The sequence below is a fragment of the Rhinoderma darwinii genome, chromosome 1, assembly GCF_050947455.1.
Source record: "Rhinoderma darwinii isolate aRhiDar2 chromosome 1, aRhiDar2.hap1, whole genome shotgun sequence".
NCBI classification, from domain to species: Eukaryota; Metazoa; Chordata; class Amphibia; order Anura; family Rhinodermatidae; genus Rhinoderma; species Rhinoderma darwinii.
The window spans coordinates 257,125,697-257,137,194 of NC_134687.1; the positions used below are offsets into that span (position 1 = coordinate 257,125,697).

General features: G+C 47.3%; 1 protein-coding gene across 8 annotated transcripts in view; it reads right to left on the reverse strand.

Annotated features, from left to right (window-relative positions):
- Positions 1-11,498, reverse strand: part of TCF3 (transcription factor 3) — a 247,019-nt gene that overhangs the window by 47,148 nt on the left and 188,373 nt on the right. For all 8 annotated transcript variants that reach the window (XM_075863682.1, XM_075863689.1, XM_075863678.1 and 5 more), the window contains 2 exons: positions 6,312-6,411; positions 3,683-3,822 (listed from right to left, as the gene is read on the reverse strand). In XM_075863682.1, the coding sequence (XP_075719797.1) occupies positions 3,683-3,822; positions 6,312-6,411 (240 nt within the window). The remainder of the gene's footprint in view (positions 1-3,682; positions 3,823-6,311; positions 6,412-11,498) is intronic.

Sequence of the window (11,498 nt, forward strand, 5' to 3'; positions counted from 1 at the left end):
GCCATTGTTTTTTGCGTTTTTTTTTACGGTGTTCATCTTGCGGTTTAAATTACATATTAACTTTATTAATGGAGTCATTACGGTCGCGGCGATACCATATATGTGTACTTTTATTAATTTTTTACACTTTTACTAAATAAAACCACTTTTTATAGAAAACAATGGATTTATTTTTTTACTGTAATTTTTATTAATAAGCTTTTTTTCACATTTATGACTTATTTCACTAGTCCCACTAGGGGACTTTACTGTGCGATCTTGAGATCGCTGCTGTAATGCTTTGGTATACTTCGTATACCAGAGCATTATTGCCAGTCAGTGTAAATCTGACAGGCAATCTGTTAGGACGTGCCTCCGGCGCGTCCTAACAGGCATATGTCCAGGGCAGACCTGGGGGCTTTTATCAAGCCCCCGGCTGCCATGACACCCCATCGGAGACCCGCGATTGCATTTGCGGGCCGCTGATGGGTGACAGAGGGAGCTCACTCCCTCTGTTAACAAGTTAAATGCCGCGGTCGCTATTGACGGCGGCATTTAACGGGCTAAACGGCCGCGATTGGCGTAAACTTCGACCGCGTGCTTTGGAGCAGGAGTCCAGCTGTCTTCAGACACGGGGACCCGTGCAGGACTTAGACTAGGCTCACGTGAAAAGGCGTCAGCCTAGCCTAAGGCCCCTTAGTGACGAACGTGAAAAGGCGTATTGTTGGTCACTAAGGGGTTAAAAACAGATCTGTGTCATGGGGATTGGCAAGGGAACTACTAGTTGCTGGCTATCGGCGGCTTGATGACACTCACCGATGCAGCGCCGACCTCTTCAGGTGTACTCTCTTGTTTTCACGGGTTCTGCGAAGGCGGCGCGATGACTTCATTTGCAGATCCCATGAAGACGAGAGACCACGTGTGAAGACTAGCTGCATCAGTGAGTGTCATCGCGTCGCCGCAGATCCCGTGAAGACGAGTGACCTGAAGAAGACAGCGCTGCATCGGTGAGTATGTGTGGCGTCATCTACATCGGAGGTGTGTGGCGTCATCTACATCGGAGGTGTGTGGCGTCATCTACATCGGAGGTGTGTGGCGTCATCTACATCGGAGGTGTGTGGCGTCATCTACATCGGAGGTGTGTGGCGTCATCTACATCGGAGGTGTGTGGCGTCATCTACATCGGAGGTGTGTGGCGTCATCTACATCGGAGGTGTGTGGCGTCATCTACATCGGAGGTGTGTGGCGTCATCTACATCGGAGGTGTGTGGCGTCATCTACATCGGAGGTGTGTGGCGTCATCTACATCGGAGGTGTGTGGCGTCATCTACATCGGAGGTGTGTGGCGTCATCTACATCGGAGGTGTGTGGCGTCATCTACATCGGAGGTGTGTGGCGTCATCTACATCGGAGGTGTGTGGCGTCATCTACATCGGAGGTGTGTGGCGTCATCTACATCGGAGGTGTGTGGCGTCATCTACATCGGAGGTGTGTGGCATCATCTACAGGGAGGTGTGTGGCATCATCTACAGGGAGGTGTGTGGCGTCATCTACATCGGAGGTGTGTGGCGTCATCTACATCGGAGGTGTGTGGCGTCATCTACATCGGAGGTGTGTGGCGTCATCTACATCGGAGGTGTGTGGCGTCATCTACATCGGAGGTGTGTGGCGTCATCTACATCGGAGGTGTGTGGCGTCATCTACATCGGAGGTGTGTGGCGTCATCTACATCGGAGGTGTGTGGCGTCATCTACATCGGAGGTGTGTGGCGTCATCTACATCGGAGGTGTGTGGCGTCATCTACATCGGAGGTGTGTGGCGTCATCTACATCGGAGGTGTGTGGCGTCATCTACATCGGAGGTGTGTGGCGTCATCTACATCGGAGGTGTGTGGCGTCATCTACATCGGAGGTGTGTGGCGTCATCTACATCGGAGGTGTGTGGCGTCATCTACATCGGAGGTGTGTGGCGTCATCTACATCGGAGGTGTGTGGCGTCATCTACATCGGAGGTGTGTGGCGTCATCTACATCGGAGGTGTGTGGCGTCATCTACATCGGAGGTGTGTGGCGTCATCTACATCGGAGGTGTGTGGCGTCATCTACATCGGAGGTGTGTGGCGTCATCTACATCGGAGGTGTGTGGCGTCATCTACATCGGAGGTGTGTGGCGTCATCTACATCGGAGGTGTGTGGCGTCATCTACATCGGAGGTGTGTGGCGTCATCTACATCGGAGGTGTGTGGCGTCATCTACAGGGAGGTGTGTGGCATCATCTACAGGGAGGTGTGTGGCATCATCTACAGGGAGGTGTGTGGCATCATCTACAGGGAGGTGTGTGGCATCATCTACAGGGAGGTGTGTGGCATCATCTACAGGGAGGTGTGTGGCATCATCTACAGGGAGGTGTGTGGCATCATCTACAGGGAGGTGTGTGGCATCATCTACAGGGAGGTGTGTGGCATCATCTACAGGGAGGTGTGTGGCATCATCTACAGGGAGGTGTGTGGCATCATCTACAGGGAGGTGTGTGGCATCATCTACAGGGAGGTGTGTGGCATCATCTACAGGGAGGTGTGTGGCATCATCTACAGGGAGGTGTGTGGCATCATCTACAGGGAGGTGTGTGGCATCATCTACAGGGAGGTGTGTGGCATCATCTACAGGGAGGTGTGTGGCATCATCTACAGGGAGGTGTGTGGCATCATCTACAGGGAGGTGTGTGGCATCATCTACATCGGAGGTGTGTGGCATCATCTACATCGGAGGTGTGTGGCATCATCTACATCGGAGGTGTGTGGCATCATCTACATCGGAGGTGTGTGGCATCATCTACATCGGAGGTGCGTGGCATCATCTACATCGGAGGTGCGTGGCATCATCTACATCGGAGGTGCGTGGCATCATCTACATCGGAGGTGCGTGGCATCATCTACATCGGAGGTGCGTGGCATCATATACAGGGAGGTGCGTGGCATCATATACAGGGAGGTGCGTGGCATCATATACAGGGAGGTGCGTGGCATCATATACAGGGAGGTGCGTGGCATCATATACAGGGAGGTGCGTGGCATCATATACAGGGAGGTGCGTGGCATCATATACAGGGAGGTGCGTGGCATCATATACAGGGAGGTGCGTGGCATCATATACAGGGAGGTGCGTGGCATCATATACAGGGAGGTGCGTGGCATCATATACAGGGAGGTGCGTGGCATCATATACAGGGAGGTGCGTGGCATCATATACAGGGAGGTGCGTGGCATCATATACAGGGAGGTGCGTGGCATCATATACAGGGAGGTGCGTGGCATCATATACAGGGAGGTGCGTGGCATCATATACAGGGAGGTGCGTGGCATCATATACAGGGAGGTGTGTGGCATCATATACAGGGGGGCTGTAAATAGTGTCTAGGCGAAAATGTGACTTCCTTTGGGTGTTTTCAGGGGGCTGGGACAAAAAAAAAGCCTGACCAATGAAATTCATTTTTTTTTTTTTAACGGCCATGAAAAACTGGTGCAAAACTGATGTAAAACGAATGTCAATTGGCCATTAAAAACGGACAGACGGACTGGAAATGGATGAAAATTTGGAGACACACTGATGCAAAAATGGCCATGAAAAACTGACAGTTGATCAGTTTTTAATGGACATTTTTTTTCCACTGTCGTGTGAATATAGCCTAACTTTACACTTAATTACCATTCGCTCATGGGGGTGCAGGCCACTGAAACCTGAAGGCTGGGAAAGAGAAGGTTGAGAGCTGCTAAGAATGGAACTGTAACTGCTCTGTCCAATTCCACCAGAAGGAGTCCAAATATCTGACGAATTATGAAGCCCATCTGTTAACACAAGCAAGATCATGTTTATTAGGTACTGTGTATGTATATTTAACATGGTCCTAGTAAAAAAAAAAATACAGATACCAAGCATAGTAGCAAAAATCTGGATTTACCTATTATTAACACTCAAAACATTAAACATAAGGGTACTGTCCTGTTGCTCAGAAATATACAGTAAACTTTAACACAGTTCTTATTCTGCATTATTAGCCTTTCCTGGTTTGGGAGATGTTCAAATGACAGTAATAAGATAACAAACATCTAGTAGGAAATAAAAACCATTACGATCAAAACTGAATGCTAAAGTTCCTGCTATTTGCAATGAGTAAAGCCCTCACATGGCAAAATCCACAGAGAGCATGTGATCTCCTCTTGACCATTAAAGGTAAGGTGTCACGAAAATATTTATTTTTTTATATAATATTGCTTTTAGTATGTCATTAAAATAAATTTTATTTATTTGTGTTTTTGTGTTGTACTTTTTATTGTTTCTTTCTTTTACTTCTCTATGGGGGCTGCCATTTTTTTTTTTCACCTCTGTATGTGTCGATTAACGACACATACAGAGATGGAATACGGCAGCTACAGTGCATAGGAGTCAATGAACGGGAGCCGTTCCATTGCTTCTGCTCTCTGTCTCTGTACTGCGCAGACGCAGGTCAGAGTCACACAGCAGAGCAGTTGTTTGCAGGGAGATAGCAGGCACCATCATGAAGACCAGCTGCACTGCCGGTAAGCTGTGTGTCTCTGTCTGTCCCACTCTATCTCACAGACCACCGCTCTCGTGACACCAGACGGGCCCCCACCCCTAACGGGACCCCCCCCCCCCCCGTTGCATCATGTGAAGGACACATAATGCAACTGTACTGGGAAAGCCCGGTAAATCTTTCTAGTTGTGCGGAGACTGGGATGTTCATTAGTCCCATTCCCAAACAGTCTCAGCACAACTAGAGATTTACCGTTCAGGGGTCTGGGAAAGCTGGGTGACCACCATTACCCTTCCTACTGGAGTGTGAGAGGTTCATTAGTCACATCCACAAACACACTCCAGTGGGAGGGGTAATGGTGGTCACCCAGCTTTCCCAGAAGCGGATATAACCAGGAAAGGGCTGGATGGACGGGCTGAGGGTGCACAGGGTTTTTGGTGATCCCCCTCTGTCATGTGATCGGACCTAGGTTAGCGGTTCTGATGCAGACGGGGTTCATGTGACTATAAATCTGTCCATAACAAGAGACAGTGCACTCAGGACAAGCCCTGCCCTCATGCCGTAGTTGTGTGGTTCTGTCTGCAGTGATGGCGGTGGGTGGCTCTGACACCTGCCTCCCCCGTCTGGTCATCTCAGGACAGAAGGGGTGTCCGGATTGGAGACACCGCACCTGTCCTCAGGTTGTGTCTAGTATTGCAGTTCACCTCCATTAAAGTGAATAGGACAGAGCGGCGCCATGTTTTCCTGGACGACCCCTTTAAGACTTTTCCTGTGTGTGTGGCAGAGCGGAGTGTGCACGGGCGCCGCTGATACTTCATAGCCGCTTATCAGCTGTTTCGAAGAATCAGCGGTGAGAGCGCATGCACGCACGCACGCACACACACACACACACACCCCCTAACACGCAAAATCAAGCGTGTTTTTTTTTTTATGTGTTTTTTTGCACGTAACATGTGCAAAAAAAAATAAAAAATGTCAAATACACGGCGTGTGAACCGGTCAACTGAAAAGTCATTCACTTCACTTTCATCATTCTAAGGGTATGTTCACACGCAGTGTTTTCAGCTGAAAAATCGGAAGCAGAACGCCTACAAGCATCTGCCCATTGGTTTCAATGGGAAATATGGCGTTCTGTTCCGACAGGGCGTTTTTTACGTGGTCGTTTTCCAAAACCGGCATGTAAAAAGACGCCCGCCAAAATGAAGTGCACATCACATCTTGGGACGTTTTTGGAGCCGTTTTTAATTGACTTTATAGAAAAACAGCTCCAAAAACGGCCGTAAAAAAAACGTGAGTTTAATAAAAAAATGGCTGAAAATCAAGAGCAGTTTTCCCTTTGTTTAGTAAGCGTGTGAACATACCCTTAGCCTTTTGGTGTGTCCTATAACTTCTGCCCGCTGCAGAATCACACCCAAAATGGCTGCAGGACACGGCTTAGCAATGTGAAGACACCCTTTCCTGGCTTGTAGGAGGAGGGGGGGGGGGTGAGATTCACTCCCACATTTACAGCAGCTGTGAGTCAGGTTGCTTTGCCTTATTCACCTTGCTGTAATTCTGGGAAGTGCTCCCCCTGGTGGCCAACATAGGAAAACATGTCAAATTATTATTTAATTTTTAATACTTTCCACCATATGGAAGAAAAAAAATAAATACTGCAAAAAACGTAAAAAATATAATAGAAATAAATAACGACAAAAAAAAAAAAGGTTTAATTCGCGACACATTCCCTTTAATAGTGTAACTACAAAAGAAGCAAGGTTGGGAGGAGATGTAAACTCTTACCTGGCATGTAGAATGTACCAGGGTAAACAGAGTTAGCTGGCTTTGAAGTGTAATTTCCACGGTCTCCACTGTATTCATCACCTGAATTTGCAGGGTACACCTGCATACAATCAAAAGGATATCAGCATGGATGAATATGAAAATAGTTTTAACAACTTTAGTTATTATTAGTACGAATAAAGTCTGAGGCCATTTTTAAAAAGGTAGGAGGCCTTATTCACATCTCAGTTTTGAATACAGATGGTGTCTTTGTTTTCTTCGTGTACGTGGGTGTATATATATATATATATATATATATATATATATATAAACAAAATAAAACATATGCAACTATATGCCATACTGTTTGACATGTTTGCCCATAGACTTCGTATTTGAATGTGTATATAGTGAACCCCGAATTTTCTGACTGATTTTAGTTTCTAATAAAATGCTTATGTACTTTGACCCTTCTAGAAGACAGTGGGTTTTTAAACTGCGATTTTGCATGGTTGTCTCAGAGGTTTCACTGAACGATACAGAAGTATAAGCTTTTCAGTACTGAAGCTCAAATAATTAAAATCCAGATGTAAACCTGTCAGACAGACAAACAACAGGATTTTTGTATTTACTAGTAAAATCCCTTTCTCGTTGAATTTACTGGGGGACACAGTACCATGGGTATAGACCGCTGCCACAAACTAAATATATATATAAAAAAAAATAAGAAGTGTGGCTATGCTCTCTGCTGAACACTCAGCTCCGCGGTTTGTACCAAGAGCAGTAGGAAAGTAGAAAAGGTTTAACACAATATGTTTCCAATGAGAAAAGTAACCTCAAGAAGCCCAAAAACGTAACAAAGAAATAGTGCGGGACCCATGTCCCCAATGAATTCAATGTTAAAGGGATTTTACCGGTAAGTACAAAAATCCTGCTTTCTCGATAAAGTATTCACTGGGGTACACAGTACCATCGGATGTCCTAAAGCAGTCCCTTAGGATGTGAGATAAAGAATCATAGCCATGCAAGTAGCCTAAACCACGGCTACATGAAACACCATCCGACTCAAACTGGCGTCAGCAGAGGCCAAAGAATGAATCTGGTAAAACCTCTAAAAAAAAGTATGTAATTAGGACCAGGCGGCGGCTTTACAGACCTGAAGGGCAGGAGTCTGATGCCGCACCACCCAGGAGGCCGCAACTGCCCTGGTAAAATGAGCACTGAACTGGAAGAGTAGGCCCTTTTAACAGCCAACCCTCTGGAACAACAGATAGGGAGTCAGACTTCCGAAAGGACTTCGTAGCTGCAATGTAGACCCAGAGGAAGCCGGAAGTGCAAAACACAGGGTCGGCCGAGTTTGTTTGACGTGCTGCTATTGATTTTATTTGAATCACCAATGTTTTTATTCTTCTATTTTCCTGTAAGTATGGAATAAATCTTGCGTATTGCAGAAAAACCAGAGGGTATTGCACTATTTCTCCTTTTCTTTATTGGAGTCATAGGATTTATCCTGCCTGGAGCCTGAGCATCGGGACACGGTGTAGAGCTCCGTGGGACTACAAGAATCATAACAACTGCACACACCTTCTCTGGATTGTGGATTGTCTATTGCTTGCGGACTGAGCAGAACTGTCTATAAGACTACAGGTTGGACTATGTTTCTCAGTGCTGTTCGAGCGGTGAAAAACTTTAATTTTGTTTTATTTCTAGGTGTTTGGATTTCACCTGACTTTTAGCCTGCTCCAGCCTGAAAAACACTCATTGTTAATAATATTCATTGTGGTCATTTGAGCCAGGATTTACCTATATAGTCTATTTGCAATGTAGACCCGAAGGGCTCTAACAACATCCAAGCAATGTAAGGCACGTTCACGTGGATGAGAAAGTTTAGGGCAAAACAAAGGAAGGACAATGTCCCCATTAAGATGGAAGGAGGAATCCACCTTAGGAAGGAAGGATGGCACCGGACATAGCACCAGCCTGCAGAGAGGACCAGATCGAGATCCCTAGATTCCAGAGGGGACCGATAAGGACGAGCAGAATGTGCGCCTCCCTGCAAGTCTTAATTTGAGCGCGGAAAGTCAAAAATAATTGGAAAAGAACACATATGACTGAAACCTGCCCCTCTAGAGTAGCCAATCTGAGTCTCTGACCCAAACCGACCTGGAGGAAGGCCAGAATTCGAGGGATGGAAAAACGGAGGGGGTGGAACGGATGTGATTCACACCACCTAAAATAAGCCAACCAAGTGCGAAGGTAAACCCTCGAAGGTTGAGACTATCATCCCCAATACTTTCATGCAGAAGCGGATGGAGCAAGGAGGATTCCTGCAGAGTACTGTCACTCCCTGTCTGAGAGTGGAGATTTTGTCCCTGGGTAAGAATACCCTGGCTGCCTGTGTATCCAGAACCATCCCTAGAAATTCCATTCTCCGAGAATGAGCGAGGCATGACTTGGTGCAGTTGATCAGCCATCCAAATCTGCAAAGACAATCCAGTGTAATGTTGAGGCTGTCCAAGTTGTCCTGTTTGGAAGGTCCTTTCACCAGAAGATCGCCTAAGTACGGGATAACCGATATCCCCCTGGATCTGAGGAGAGCCATAGTTACCGCCATGACCTTGGTGAAGACCCTTGGAGCCGTGGCCACCCTGAAGGGCCACAAATGATCGGAAATCTGCTGCAAAGCGCAGGAAACACTGATGTACTTGAGCAATGGGAACATGAAGATAAGCATTCTTAAATGTCTATTGAGGACAGGAGCTCGACGACCTCCAAAGAAGCGACCACCGATCGCAGTGACTCCATGCAAAACCTTTGAATCTTCACATATCGATTGAGACGTTTTAGATCCAAAATGGGTCGAAGAAGAACCGTCCTTCGATTTGTACTGTGAAAAGGTTTGAATGAAACCCTTTGAACAGTTCTTGAGTTGGTATTGGGACAATTACTCCTTGATGGAGGAGAATTTAAATGGCTTGAAAAAAAGCTTGGGCCCTGGAGGGGCACTAAGGAGGCGTTGATAGGAAAACTCAATGCCCGGGAGGAGGTGAAAAAACGATTTTGTAGCCGGTTTACACAACCTCCTGTACCCAGGTATCTGACATTTTTGAGCCATGTCTCCTGGAAGGAGTGCCCCCCCCCCACCCAATAGAGTGTGAGGGCAAATTTTCAGGCTGTGGAAGCCCGCTGTCCCGGAGTAGGTTTAGTGGGAGTGTTGTGGGGCTGCCAGGAGTTTCTAGACCGGAAGGAAGAACTCTGCGCTCGGAAGGGATGGGTGCCACGTAAATTCTGCCTCTGATGTGGGGCCGAGTACCCAAATGGATGAAACCATCTATATCTTTTGACTGAAGGAACTGGGCGTCATCTATGACGACATTGTGGAAGAAAGGTGCTCCTTCCTACTGTAGCCTCAGAAATTAGTTGGACCAGGTCAGGTCGATAAACGAGATCCTGGGCAAATGCAAGGGTGAAAATCTTCCTCCTAGAGGCACTGTCAGTATCCCAGTTCCTTGTCCAAATAGCCCTGCAGACAGCTACCGCATTAGCGATGGCCTTAGCCGACCTTTGGGCAGCTTGGACGGAGACGTCACAGATATATTTAGACATCTGCAAAAGCTGTGCAGCAAGCAGGGAAGTAGCCACCTGAGAGTCCCCTGAATCAATTGCATCCAGTAGTTGAGTATCTAGTTCAATACTAGCCAAGCTATCCCAATATGCTGCAAAAGAGAGTCTGACTGAAGCTGCGGCCGCACTGAAAATGGCTTTTGCCATAGACTCCACTTTGGCACCAACAGGATCCTTTAAGGAAGAAGCCTCTGCAACTGGTAAGTTAGTATTTTCATAAAGCCAGGCTATGTGAGCATCTAGCTTGGGGTGTGCTGACCATTTGGCAATACACTCATCAAGAGAAAGGAAACATATAGTCCGCACTCTTGGACATGGGCATAGAAGGGCCAGGGTGTTTTCATGCATCAGAAAACCATTTGTCAAAATCCTTATGATCTGAAAAGACCAGAGGGGGTCGTCTGTGGCGATGCAACAACAACTCATTCGGAGGGGATTCAGCAGGTTCATCCGCAATCTTAAGTAGATCTCTCACTGCCTGAATGAGATGCTTCGCAGCAAGAATGGAGTCGCTTCTATTACTCTCAAACTCCGAATCAGAGAGAGACACATCCCCTGAAGAAGCTGGTTGAGATTTATCTCTTGAATGAAAAGAATGAAGGACGCCTGCAGCATTTTTGTCCAAAGAGGAATCAGAGGAAGAATGATATCTCCTTGATTTCCTGGCCCGCTTGCAGGATGCACTGGGAGAACAGGAACTAGTGCAATCCAGGGAAGAATGTTTAGGGGACTGAATAGACTGTAATGCCTGAGAGGAGTCAGACAATTGGGATTCTAACTGCTGAGGAAAGCGTTGCAAGGCATCCACCGTGGCCTGAGAGGGGTGGGCGAGACTATCTACCGCCTTGTTGAGGGCAGCCGCCCATTGGGATGTAATATGCTTACTAACCGTGGGAGATGGAGAAACTTGTGGTGGTTTAGGTAGAGGGAATTGAACATGCCTGCCTGCATGGAAACTTAGTACTGCACCACGTACAAGCAAAGTGCGTTACAACGGCAGGGGGGTTGGGGGTCCTAGGAGCTTTACCCTTTGAAGTCATATGTGCCTTTTACAAAAACAAAAAAACTATACCCAATGGCTATCCTACCAGACCCCCTAGGTGCTGTGTCCCACGAGAAGGAGGAGTTTCCAGGGCTGTATGACTTCTGTACACCGCTCAGTGTACTATGGTGTTCTCTACCAGCGAGAGGGAAGCTGACAGAGTACAGAATAACCCCTCCCCTTCCAGCCAAAAAACCCTGCGCCGCACTGGTTGGAGAGCGCGGGCATGTGACTCAGAACGCGAAAACGGTGGGGTGGGGAGGAGAGCAGGCGGGAGCACGAAGAGGCGTAGCTAGCTTGCAGCATAAATTAAGGGCACCGTCAGCGGAACACTGCGGCTTGTAGTAAAAAACAGAAGATAATGCTGAAGTATGTCTGTCAGCACATAAGTGTTAGAAAAACAATTAGTAAGGACACAACACTTAATAAAAAAAATCCTCTACATACAATGCCGCAAAGCCCGCTGACAGTCTGAATGCTCCACCAGGAGAGGTGGGCATCCACTGAAAAAGTGGGAATCCCTTCCGCCCAGCGCCCGCAGG